Source organism: Phalaenopsis equestris, unplaced genomic scaffold (assembly GCF_001263595.1).
Source record: "Phalaenopsis equestris unplaced genomic scaffold, ASM126359v1 Scaffold000670, whole genome shotgun sequence".
Lineage (NCBI taxonomy): Eukaryota > Viridiplantae > Streptophyta > Magnoliopsida > Asparagales > Orchidaceae > Phalaenopsis > Phalaenopsis equestris.
The window spans coordinates 370,892-384,588 of NW_018165110.1; the positions used below are offsets into that span (position 1 = coordinate 370,892).

The 13,697-nt window shown below is 32.9% G+C and overlaps 2 protein-coding genes across 3 annotated transcripts in view; both read left to right on the top strand.

Annotated features, from left to right (window-relative positions):
- The window catches only part of LOC110030175 (protein UPSTREAM OF FLC-like), a gene marked incomplete in the record, with an annotated part of 1,739 nt that extends 1,372 nt beyond the window's left edge, over nt 1-367 (top strand). The window contains 2 exon segments of the mRNA XM_020732773.1: nt 3-159; nt 235-367. Coding sequence (XP_020588432.1) covers nt 3-159; nt 235-367 — 290 coding nt within the window.
- Nucleotides 368-1,866: 1,499 nt separating this feature from the next.
- Nucleotides 1,867-11,972, top strand: LOC110030156 (3',5'-nucleoside bisphosphate phosphatase-like). 2 transcript variants are annotated; one of them, XM_020732741.1, is made up of 5 exons: nt 1,867-2,323; nt 9,585-9,709; nt 10,484-10,792; nt 10,999-11,168; nt 11,509-11,972. In XM_020732741.1, the coding sequence occupies exons 1-5, from the start codon at nt 2,051-2,053 to the stop codon at nt 11,934-11,936; spliced, it is 1,305 nt and encodes a 434-aa protein (XP_020588400.1). In that variant the 5' UTR covers nt 1,867-2,050; the 3' UTR covers nt 11,937-11,972. The 2 variants fall into 2 exon arrangements, with proteins under 2 accessions (XP_020588400.1, XP_020588399.1); XM_020732740.1 differs by having other exon boundaries at nt 2,092-2,136; nt 9,580-9,709.
- The last annotated feature ends 1,725 nt before the right edge of the window (nt 11,973-13,697 follow it).

Sequence of the window (13,697 nt, forward strand, 5' to 3'; positions counted from 1 at the left end):
TGCGGCGGCGGCAGCTGCTGAGGAGGCGGCGGAGCTGCATTTTATGTCGGAGAAGGAGTACTTTAGCGGGAGCATAGTAGAGGGAATAGGGATGAGGAGTAGGGGGGCGGCGGCGGAGGAGCCGGCGTTGAAGAAATCGAGCTCTTATAACGAGGAAAGGTGACGCCTTTAGATTTTCGGGCTAATTTATATTGGGGTTTAGGGTTTATTAATCATTTTTTAATTATGTGGCAGGGGAGCGAAGCTTGGGATTGGGGCAGAGGAAGGGGAGGAGAATGGCGAAGGATTGAAGGTAAAGTGTATTCCTGGAAGGAAGCGAAGCTTAGCCAAACAGCAATGAGAGGAAAAGGCATTACTATTAATTTAAGTAATTAGACTTTTAACCTTAAGAGTAGTTATATGAATACCAGATATTTGTGGGAGGAGATTTTAAATGGTGATTTGGTGGGGTCGGTGGAATATTAATGGGGCTGTGGGGCCATTATTGTACTTTAGAGTTGACTTGTTGTAGTACTGACATTTTGGGTTGTCAGTTTGATGTAGATTTGAGCCTGAAAAGTTTTCATGCAATTTAAGTATTTACATACCTAACCCATAAATTTTATTTTTTTAATATTTTACTCATTCAAATGTTTCATATCACGTAAACTTTTTTAATTATTTTAGCTGACAAAAAAGAAAAATTACACACACATACATGTGTCTATATATATATATATATTGAATGAAAATTAGTATTTGGCAGAGGCTCAAATATATATATATATAATAAGATGACAGGGATATTATTATCTTAATATTCAATGGAAATTTTTACACATGGATATGAGTTTTTTAACAGATTTAAAATTTTTATTCGAATATATTTGTTATGTTTTCACTAATGCAAGTTTTATAATTTAAAAGGTCTTTTACATTGCATTTGTAAAATTAAAAAAAAAAATAGGGGCATTTACATACATATCTACCAATTCTTATATATTTACATATCTGTCAACAAAACTTTATTATATTTATACCATCCAAATTATTCATATGTAAAAAGTACCATTATTTTAACTTCTAAAAAATGGAATACATTTTTTCATGCATGGTAAAAATTGAACTATAAATACCGGAAAAATAGTATGTCAATTTTAAAGGAAATCAATACAATATAATAGATATGAACTATGGGGAGGATAAGCATTGGTTGTTCATTATTAAAAGGCTTTGGACAAATGTTGAATCAAAATGCTAGAAATCTAGCAATTGGAAAGGTTGGATGGAGAGTGATGATCAAAGACAGGTTTTATTGTCGTTCATGTAAGAGTGTTCATGTAAGAGTCAAGATGAAAGATCGATTAGATGATGTTGGACGACGATTCGTCAGGAATTTTGAATATTGGGCAGCAATCGATAGTTTACTTGGTAGCTATCGTAATTCCAGCAAGTTTGTGGCATCGAACATTAGCGATTGGAAAACACTAAACCATTGCTTAATTGTGGTTGCCGACATTGATTGTTGATAGTGATCAAGGGTAACATCAAGAAACATGAGCAATTTTAAAGCCATTATCATTAGAAAATCAAATAATATATTACAAAAATTAAAATGGTCAATGAAAACATTTATTAGAAATTATACATCAAAAAATAGTCTGCACAAATCTCGAAACAATCTATATATTTTTTTTCAAATTAAAAGTTAAAAGATCATCACTAACGAAAAACTATAAGTACTTGTGAAGTCAACCAGCTGAAGAACTACCTACCGATGGATAGCCAGCCGACCGAAGGGCTGGTAGATCCATTGATTTAATCACCAATTCGTATTGATTTTGTGCAAATTTTTGTGGAGCTGATTTTGAGTCATGCTCAGCTTACTCAGATCGGGTCCAACTTGCTTGAGACCTTCAATTTTTTTTTTTTAAATTATAAAAAGGCAAACCCTAGATTCATCTCTGACATGACATCGAGCGGTTTCCACGATTGATCGATTCTTTCATTAGGGGCGTTTTTCATCTCAACAAATCTCGCAGGTCTATTCCTCTCTTTACGGCGGGTGGCGATGGCCGGCGGCAAGAAGAAGGGAAGGGGAAAGACGAATAAGAAACCCCCGCCGGAGCAACTTCTCGCTTCCCGATATATTCACGAGTGGGTCTTCCGCGAGGAACGAGACTCGCCGCAACAAGCGACCTCCGATGCCGATGGGTTCTTGCGGCCGCCTCTGCTGAAGCGTTCTGCGATTGATCGTGTAGTCTTCGAGTTTCACTGCCATTCCAAGTTCAGCGATGGGTACTTCACGCCATCGGAGGTCGTTGCGAGAGCCCATAGGCATGGAGTGAGCTTCTTCCCTTTCACTTGATTATCTGTTTTCTGTGTTTGGTATTTTTTGTGTTTTTTTTTTGGTCATATGTTATATATGGAAATTAAGCTTTGGTTTATTGTCTTTTAATTAAAGAAGTCATCACAACCTCCATTAGACTATGTATCAATAAAAAGAAAAAATATCTTAAATTTTGATTTTGCATCAGGACTCCAATCACAATACGCCACGTGTACGGTTCAACCCCACTGAATATAAAAAAATTAAATAGTTTAATGCATGATGGGGTCATACCGTACACGCAATGCATTGGGGTTGGAGTTCTAATGCAGTTTTGTATCAGGACTCCTCATGTAATGTTTTTTTCAATAAAAATATGTGGGAAAAGTGCATACATGTCACTTAATTTTTATGTATTTTCATATCTATCGCCCCAAGTTTTACATTTACGCTTATAAAAACTTGCTGTCATGAAGCTATGTATGAAAAGATGTGTTTCACTTTTTAAACATAACAATGGTGATATTTTTTGATGTGATGTTAAAAATTTGAGTGGTATGCATATAAGTATGAATGTTTAGGTGTTAGATATCCAAACAAATAAGGATTGTGTGGTATGTATGTAAATGCCCGAAAGGCATATAAGTAGGAATTTAAAAAAATGGCAATGAATTATTAATTTATAAATTTCATTAAATGACATTATTATAAAACCAGTGACTGAAATAAGAACTAATCAACATAATTTATGAGGATTTTAGAATTTTAAGTTGGAGGAAAAATCTAATTTTTGCAATTGAGAAGTTGGTTTTACAATATTAACTTGTATGAAGATTGCTATCTTGGTTAGGGTTTCTTTTAGTGTTATTTAAATTTTGGTGTGATAAGCACAAAGTACATGGGGTAGCTTATTCATTGGTTGCCTCTATAACCTTTTCTAGATCGGAGTTTAATCCGCTAAAAAATGTTCTATTTGGTGATATTAATCTTATTAACCTTTTGTTAGGTTACAATAATATATAAAAGCTTGTCTTTATTATGGTTTTGGGATTATTTTTTATTATTAGAATAGGTGGACTAACTTGAAGATTACACTATTCTACTTGAATTGATTGGTGTTAGATTCAATCACCTTAACAATGGGTTGCACATAGACTAACTTTTGACTAAAGTAAGAACTCCAAACTTCCTTTATCCGAAGCTAATGGAAAATGGCCCATAATGCCAATCCACATTGAATGAAAAATACTTCACAAAAAAGAAGATGACACCAACAACTTGCGGGTAGCAATTTTAGCTTCACTACATGAAATTTGAAGCATTTTTACACATCCAGCCAATAAAATTCTTCATCAAGAATTTTGATGTGATGCTCCGAGCATAACTTTGGAACAGAGCAAATTCTTTGATTTTAGTATGGATAAAGCTTCCGTATAAAACTTTATGTTGATGACCAAAGCTGACTAAACTTCCTTGTGGTGATGGATATTTGCAGGCTCATCTCTAAAATGGTCGTATTTGGGAAAGAAGTGGTAGGATCCATCTAAGAGGGTTTTCTATCGAATGTGTTAACTTGTCACAATCACTTAGTACTACGAATAGGACATCTATTCCTTAGATTTGATCACATCTTGATGAAGTGGTTAGTTTAGAAAGGATGTATTTTTTTTTTCATTTTACTCTCTTAGCACATGGATTATTTGTTATACCTTGATCTTAACTAGCGTGGTATTGACCAAGAGCCTTGTTGTGATCATCGCTTTGATTGTTGTAGATGAAAAGTTTGAGTCCCTTTTTTCTTTCCTTGTATTATCTTAATATCAGTAGGTATAACGGATTTCAATATGATGTGTAGTGCTTGATAAAATGTTTAAAAAATGGATTATAATGGTATGCCAAAGATGGCCTTGTGAGTCGACTTAGACTTCTCCACTACAAAGTAATAAATTGTTTAGCCTATTACAGAATTCCTTTAGGATAATGGACGAAAATTTGTCATTTTAACTTCTATCATTGGATTGTTGAATCCATAAAGGGAAGGGACAATTTGCCCAAGTTTTTATCCCTTTGTGAGTTCAATTTTAGAAATAGTTTTGAGGGTGTCAACATGACTCTATATGTTGATCAAAATCTTCTTTATATTGACGCAAGGATCATTGACCGAGTATTAATGACTAATGGATCATTGTGGGATGCCAGTTTTTTCCAAAGTCCGATATTTATGAGTAGTGAATTATTGTGGGGATGGCAATTGCTTCTTAAATCCAATTTTTACGCTAGCATATCATTTTGGGGATTTTTTGAAATGCTTCTTTCTTTAGTTGGAAAAATTTTTCTTGAGACATGCGACAGTCTGATTATTGTCTCATTCTCACCTATCTTCAAGTGATCTTCTTGCTAATTGTGGGGGTTGATTGGCAATTGTTAGGGTTATTTTAGATTCAATGGGCATAATAATTTAAAGAAATCCTCTGATGTACTTTTGATGGATGAGCCTATACTCCTCAAAGCTGGTTGCATGCATCTATGTAGTGCTATATGGTGGTTAGCTTACAATGTCAAATTAATTGAAGCCATTATTTTTTAGAGGTCATTGTTATTGTGATTTTTCATCATGCTACAAGAGGATATTAACTTGGATGATAATCGAAGGAGCAAACTCCTAGAGTGGGAGCAATGGTTTTGTATTGTTTTGCCTGATGTTTTTGAAGCTATTGTAGCAATTGTGAATATTGTAATTGATTTTTTATGGAGAAGAAACAAAAGATTGTCGTGACCTCTTCTTTTTTGGGTATTGTTTATTTTTTGTTCTATTACTTATCTTTGGCTAATTACTTATGGATATAACCTCACTATAAATGCAAGAGTATGGTTGTACAAATCAACCACTCCCATTTATATTTTCAAGGGCTCCATACACTTCGTATGGGATTTTATCACACTCACTAGTTCCTAGTTACTTAACATTTGGCGATGAGTGATATTAGTGGTGGTTTTTGTCAATAAAGATTTTGGCTTTTACATACAAAATGAATTTATGTTAGAATGAGACTTTCCCTTTATATAACTAGGGAAAAATTAATTTTAAAAAGAGTCTATAAAGAAAAGCCTCAAATGGACTAAATAGGGTCGAACTAAATGTACGAAAAGCACTCAAATATGATTTGTGCTTATTTGAAGCTTGAGGTGAAAAGGATCCCTCTAGCTTCCTCCTGGCATATGAATGCAATGAGGGCCAAAATAGGATTTGCATTTCTCACCTTTCCAACTGCAATGACTAATCTAAAGTGGTATGAGGCTCTTATCCTCTTTTTTTGTTTTCTATTTTGGATATAAATTCCTACATTTCTTATGCTTATGTTTCGATTGTTTGTATTAATAATGGGGTGGTCTAGTGTCTTGTTTATTTGTACATGGTTCTTCTTTTTTCTTCTTTTTTGTTGTAATAGGCTAAGTTTTTTGTTTGATTGAAAGAGATGTGTTTCTTTCCATAATTGCAATAGCTTTGATGCTATGTTGAGGATTGCAACAATAAAAAAAGTTCAAATTCTATTTGTGGGCTTTTTGTTCTGATGCATTTTTTTTATTATTGTTTTTTAAATGATGCATTTTTTTATTATTGTTTTTTAAAGATTTTGACTTGCTTATAAATTCCATTCTGTATTTTGCATATTATCCTTTTTCATGTTTTACCACTAAATCCATTTTTCTTTTTGATGTTTGATGGGGGCAAAATTGAAATTTTGAAATTATTTTAGACTCTTAAATTACATTTTGAATTATACACAGTATAATGTGTGTGGCGAACTCCAAACAAGTTGGATTCTAGGAGGGATTTTAAAATAGGGGTTTTTACATATCAACCACCCAAAATATTGAATATAATGTTTTAACCATCCAAACTTTAAATATAATATTTTAACCACATTTTTTATTACAATCACCCTCCTTTACCCACTATTGAAGGCTTCGAGTAAAAGTTTTGGGTTGTTAAAATATTATTTTTAAAATGTTTTAGGTGGTTGTTATGTAAAAATCCCTTTAAAATATTATAAGTTCTTTTTTGGAATGCCATGGTGCGAATATGGAGACTTTAGCTTAAGTTGTAATAATTGAATTTTAAATAAATTAATAATTAATAATAATAATAATAAAAATAATAATATATTGAATAGGCAATTAGATTACGAATCCCTTCATCACTTTAGTTACGACATAAGAGTCATGTCCCCATGCGAGCCAATCAAGAACTGAAAGACGAGAGGGAAGGTCGTAGGAGTAACGACAAAAGAAGAAGAGGAAGAAAATGGAGTCAAGTGGATATCTACCTATTTCGACACTACCCTAGTCGCTTGCTTGTAGAGGAAGGTGGAAGTGACATTATCAAGGGCGTGCGGTGCCGGGAAGAGCCACGGGACCTAGGAAGAAGAAGAAGAAGAGTTGAGACCAAAGGCAGAGGAAGGAAAGTTGAGGTGTGTTGCCTTGCACTGAACCGTGCTAAGGAATCCCGGCAGGAAGATCAGCTACCGAAGGAGGAGGAAGGAGCCGTGTCGTCTTCGTATGCAGAGGAAGCCGCGACCAAAGGCAAAACTCTGTGCGCGCTGCTCTATATGGTCAAGCCAAGTTCAAAGGAGTGGGAAGAAGAACATTCGTGCGTGCGAGGGAGCCGAAGCCGTGCGTTTGTGAGGTTAGGGCAGCCGGTTAAAAGGTATGTTTAATATTTTAATAAGTAAAAAATTATTATATGAATAATAATATTGTGTGAGGATATGTTTATTTAATTAGTGGAATATTTTATTGAAATTAGGACTCTAACAAATAGTAAATTCATATTTGAAGAAAAAGTTTGAGGAGCATGCGAGTGAGGGAGGAGATTAATTTGAGAAACTTATAAAGTAAATATTAATTTTATATTGTTATTATAACAAATAAGATAGTTCTTTAAATTAATGCTATTAAATTTTCTTGTAATTAGAAAGTGTGAGAAGACTGATAAATTCTCGGGATTTGAGAGAGGCTAGGAATCTTTAGGTTATAAGAGGTTAGTGTTTCTAATCATTCTTACATATTTAAATAAGTTTACAACATTTAAGACTATTTAGGACGTGATTCTTACACTTATATGTACTTTTAATTGATTTATGTGTTAGTTAAAGGAAGTGAAGTGAAAGGTTAAACTTTTTCAATTGTCTCTTAAGTCAAGGGAAACAATTATTTTGTTTTATACATTAAATGAAAGTTTTATTAAAGGAATGATTACTTTATTAAATAGTTTAAAACAATTATTTCATTCATGTTTTTCAAATTGAAAGTTTGAATTATATCTTTCAAATGGGAGGAAAATTACTATCATATAAAAGTAAATTTTTAAAAGATTTTAATTGATATGGTAAAAGTTTAAGTCATATAATACTACACCTAGATGGTACTGACAGGAGATGCTATGTATTTGTGCATGATAAAGGAAGTAGTAAAAGTGTACCTCTCGGTGCAATTTTTTAGGGCACTTACGGGTAAAATTTTTTTGGGTATCTTCGAGTACATTTTTATCATATATTCGGATATGACGGTAATTCTGTTATGACTCTTAAAAGTATTAAAAAAGATAAATACTTAAAGTGAAATCGGAAGTGATATAATTAAAGTGAAAGTTTATAATTTTATAAAGTAATGAACTGCATTTTTTTTTGTCATTCATGCATGACATTGACATAATAAGTTAATACATATTAAGATTATAATTGTTCACCAAGTCAAACTTAATGGTGAATATAACTCTCTTTTAAGAAAAGAAAAGTTATATGTTAGAAAAGAAAAGTTAATGTTGATATGTCTAGTAGGAGAGAGTTGTTTTACAGGAGAAGTATTATTGATCTGATATGTCTAGTAGGAGAGAGTTGTTTTACAGGAGGAGAAGTATTATTGATTGGTATTTATGATGATAGTAACTTTTTTTGTTTTCTTCAAATAGTGATATGTTGTTCCAAACTGGTCTGAAATGTTGTCTTCAAATTATGTTGTTTCTGAATGTTTTTTTTTTAATTGCACTTTATAGAATTTAGTGGCTTTTTTACATATTAGAAGATTTTATAAATTTGTGGATAGTTATGTAAATGTTTTCACTGTCCGATCGCAATTTCTTACTTGGTTAATTCCAATCTATCAGGCCGGGTCGTAACATAAGCTAATTACCACATTTATTTTCTTAAGCTGATTACACTTCTCCTTTAATTAAGGGTATTTTTTTTTTCTTCCTGTGGGATATGTGGGCGCCGGTGAGTACAATTTTTGCTAATTGTTTCATTTTTTGATGTGTTTAATGAAGGGAAGATTTGGGTGAACTCTTAGTGGTTAATCGCTGTCATCCGTGCTCAGAAAAAGTTCAAAATGGTCTCTGAATTATCCATGTGTGTTATTTTAGTTCTTGACTATCAAATATGTGTATAATTCAATTTTTTTCTCTTCAAATTTGATGTAAAATAGTCCGTGACTTCTCTAATATGATCCCAATTTTGGATTATGTTTGAAAAGTTGAGGGACTAAATTAAACAAATTTATTTTTTTGACTAAAATAACCCCATACAAATAGTTCAGTGATTATTCTAATCTTTTGTCTTAGTTGCTCAAGTTCTTATAGGCATGCAAGCAATTTTTACTTTTTCTTGATTTTTTGTTGAGAGAGCTATTGCTTTGCTCTTTTTAATAGCTTTTAATAGATGCATTGCTCTAAGTTTTGTCTTTGTTATTTTACTTGAGGGAAATTTACATACCTACCACACAATTGTTATGTCACATAAATTTGTGATTTTCTTTCTCTTTGTATTTTAATATAGGGAAAATTATTTACATGCCACACAATTCTTAAGTATTTACATATCTAACACCTAGACGTTATATTTGCATTTATGAGACTTTGGCGTCATAAATCTATGCATGAAAATGTGTAATTCACTTTTAAAAAATAATTAAAAATGATATTTTTGATGTGATATTGAAATTTGAATTATATTTATGTTTTAGATACGTGAATACATGAGAATTGTGTGGTATGTATGTAAATGCCCCTTTACTTAATGCTATTTTTTGTATTATATAATTGTTCCTTTACTATTATTGCCTCCTTCGTGCCACTGAAAGAGAGTTCAGGACATTTATCTTATTTGATTTTTGCATATCTAACTCATCTATAAAAAAAATTATGATTGAATTAATTATATATGATTATCGGGAGCTATAAAACGTAATAATGATTTTATTAAGCACTGCTTCAGCGCAGGTGAAAGTTCTCGCTCTAACAGACCATGATACGATGGCCGGCATCCCAGAGGCCATGGAAGCAGCCCACAAACTCGGCATCCTAATTATACCAAGTGTCGAAATAAGTACTTTATATTCTACAAGGTAAATTTGTTTCTTGCTCTAAAACTTACACTAATCTTTCTAAATGATTAAATAGCCAAAATAATCCTTTGATTGCTTATGTTAGTCCTAGAGTTTATAAAAATGATAAATTAATGTCTGAATTTTTTTTATTTGAGTCTAAAATAGTCCTCATTGACGACTTTTCAACCCATATTAAAAGATTATGGGGACTGAAATGACACTTTCATAAACCCTGGGACTAAAATTGCTCATTGTAAATAGTTAGTCGATCATTTTGACACTTTTCTCCATTCTAAATGATTCAAACTTGATTGAGTTGAATATAGAAGGGTGTTTAAGATTGCAATTAAATAGCAATAGATTCCTAATAAGTACACTATTAAGTAAGACGTTTTTTTTATATTAGGAATATTTACATGCATATCACAAAATTCTTGTGTATTTATATATCTAACACTAAAAATTTGATATTTATACTTATAAGACCTTGGTGTCATAAACTTGTGCATGAACAAGTGTACTTCACTTTTAAAAAGATAGTGATAGTGGCATTTTTTATTTGATGCTGAAGGTTTGAGTGGTGGTATAATAAACATGTAAATGCATAAGAATTGTGGGGTATGTATGTAAATTTGCCTTTATATTATTGTTTCAATCCAAACATCATTAAAGAACTTCATTTCCACAACTGCTATATAATATTGCATTTTTTATCAAATAGTTGAACTCTCTAGAGTTTTTTCTATTTATCAATCTCTATGTTTTTTTTTTTTCTCATTTTCTGCCCCCAAGTTCTGGGGCTGAGGAACCTGTGCATGTCCTGGCATACTATGGAAGCTGCGGCCCTGAAAAATACGAGGAACTGAATGAATTGCTGGCCACTATAAGAGATGGGCGTTTCTTTAGAGCACAGAATATGTTACTAAAGCTAAGCAATTTAAAAATGTCTGTTAAGTGGGAGCATATTGTTAAAATAGCAGGGGAAGGTGTGGCTCCTGGAAGATTGCATGTCGCTCGAGCGATGGTTCAAGCCGGGCACGTCGATAATCTAAAGGAAGCTTTTAGCAAATATTTGTATGATGGCGGGCCGGCTTACGCCAGGTACAATTATGTCGTAAAATATATTGCTTTCATGTTTCATGGTTCGTTTAAGGCGGATGCAGTGATTTGTAGAAGGCAGATATGTAAAGTATATGTTTTAGATATGTAAATACATAAGAATTGGGTGGTTTGTTATGTAAAAGTCCCATAAAAAATGATGTCAAATGTTAAACGTTACCATGTAACATGCTAACTTTGTTTTGCAGGGGAAGTGAGCCTTCTGCAGAATCAGTGGTAAAATTGATTTGTAATACTGGTGGTGTAGCTGTCTTGGCTCATCCTTGGGCATTAAAAAACCCATCTGCTGTCGTCCGAAGCTTGAGGGCGGCTGGACTTCATGCCATGGAGGTCTACCGAAACAATGGCAAGGTGGACGGTACGTTTTTTTATATCTTATATCCATGGATTATCGTCATTTTCAATTCCTTTCTTTTTGTTTAAGAGCAGAAAGCCCAAAATAGTCCCCGGACTATCAACAAGCGACCAATTTAGTCCCAATATTTTATAATGCTTTAATTTAGTCCTACACTATTGAGAATATATCCAAATTAGTCTCTAGGCCGAATTTCCTGTTTAATTTGACGGAGTTGTACCGCATATTGAGTGATTTGGTCATATTAATAAAATTATCATTTACGAAAATCTAAAGTTTATATTGAAAGAGAAACGAACCTGTGTTTCATCTTCTATAATGGAACCACATTATATCAAACCAGGGTACGGCGAATTGGCAGATTTGCACGGCCTTATAAAGCTCGGAGGATCAGATTTCCATGGCCGAGGTGGTGGTGATGAATCAGAGATCGGCAGTGTTGATCTTCCAGTTGTTTCCATCTACAAGTTTTTGAAGCTGGCGAGGCCTATTTGGTGCAATGCCATTAAGAGCATTCTACAGAGCTTCACCGCGGAGGACAGCAGCATGAAAGTGGAGAAGATGACCATTTTTGGAAAGCCTTTTGAGCTTAGAAAACGGTCGGAATCCATTAGCTGTGTTGCAGACATTGTTGATCTCTGTCTTTCTTCCTGGCTGAGCAGTGAGGAGAGAATGGAAGCTGAATTTGATGCCATTAAGTTGAGGCTGAAAGACACTGTAATCAGTAATGGGGAATTTTTAAAGCCTGTTGGTAGCCAACAGGCTTCATGAACAATTCTGAAGTAGCAATTTTTTTCCTTCCTGGGATATCACACAATTCTTTTTTATTTACACATCTCACACCTAAACTTTTTCATATTTACAGACATTGCACTCGAATTTTTAGTACCACATCAAAAACAGCACTATTATTGCTTTTTAAAAGTGAAATACATCTTTCTATGTATATGTTTAAAGCACCAAGGCAGGTTATGTCTGTAAATATGAAAGTTTAGGCATGAGAATTGTGTGCAACGTGAAATTTTTGGGGCGTTTACATACATAGCATGCAATTATTATGTATTTACATGTCTCATTCATAAACTTTCATATGTACACAAATAGGACTCGGATCTTTAATAGCACATCAACAATAGCACTGTTATAATATCTCTTTTCGTATATAGATCTAAAGCACTAAAGTGATGCATGTAAATATAAAAATTTTTGTGTGAGTTATGTAAATACGTAAGAATTGTGTGCTACGTATGTAAATTTCTCTTTTGGAAGTTTTACATACATACCAATCAGTCCTAGACATTATCTGTGCATGCAAAGGTGTATTTTACGTTGGAAAAGTTCGAATTGTTGTATTTCTTATGTGATATGAAAGAATTGGTTGTGGTATGAATATAAAAAAAGTGAAGTTTAGGTGTTAGATATGCAAATACATATGAATTGTAGGGTATGTGTGTAAATGCCCCTTTGTTTCTTGTTATTGCATCTTGTTATGCAGATTCACTGACATGTATATATATCAATGTTATTGATATAGAAGCTTTAGTGACTTTGAATAAGGGTTCCGGTGGTCTGCTTGTATACCGTATAGTGGTAGAATTCATGCTGTCATCCGCACATCTCGACTATGCACGTAATATTTTCAATAGAGTTTTACTCGGTTTTCGTGCATGCATGAAGTATGCACACCACAATTCCGATGTATTTAGGCATCTAACATCTATTTTTTTTTTTTTTTACATTTCTATCACCTAAATCTTTCATATGACATCTAAAGCATCATTATATATATATATATATGAAGAAAATGTTTATATATATCATATAATTCTTATATATTTACATATTTTACACAAACTTTCATATGTGCATATCTAACATTTTGGTAGTTTGGTGTTATGAACTTATGCATGAAAGATGCATTTGGCTTTTAAAAAGTGTGTGGTGGTTTTTTTATATGATGTTAAATGATTTGAGTGTATATGTAAATATTAAATTGTTTTTGTTAGTATGTAAATGCATGAGAATGTGTGGTATGTAGGAATGTGAATGTGCCTAAAAATTAAAGTTTAGGCGGTCGATATGTAAATGCAAAGGAATTGATCGGTACGTATGTAAGTTCAGTTCATTGGGATTCTTCGCTTTATTTTTGATCAATATGCGACGTGGTCGAGCATGTCAAAATTGAAATTTATTTCCACCTTTACAAGTCTTGACTATTACTTCTAAGTCTTCACTATTATTATTTTTTAAATTTCAGCTAGTTATTTTTAAAGAAAAATTCTGTTAGCAAAATATATTCATGAAGGAGTTTTTCTTTTTCCTAAATAAAAAATTGTAATTTCAATAATAAATAAGGGATATTTTGAGGTGACCGATTCGAGGCTATCTGCTGAAGTGGTTAATCCAACTTATCACCATCTTCATTAAGGGAAAATTTAGACTTATCTCTGTGAATGTAGTAATTTGATAAAACCCTAATGTTCGATCAGGACATATGTTACTCTCTCATTTAAAGACGTCGCCTGACATTGG

Coding starts and splice junctions, on each gene's coding strand:
- LOC110030156 (XM_020732741.1), top strand. CDS start 2,051: ATGGCCGGCGGCAAGAAGAAGGGAAGGGGAAAGACGAATAAGAAACCC. Junction 10,793..10,998: donor GGCGGGCCGGCTTACGCCAG/GTACAATTATGT, acceptor TTTGTTTTGCAG/GGGAAGTGAGCCTTCTGCAG. Junction 11,169..11,508: donor AAACAATGGCAAGGTGGACG/GTACGTTTTTTT, acceptor ATATCAAACCAG/GGTACGGCGAATTGGCAGAT.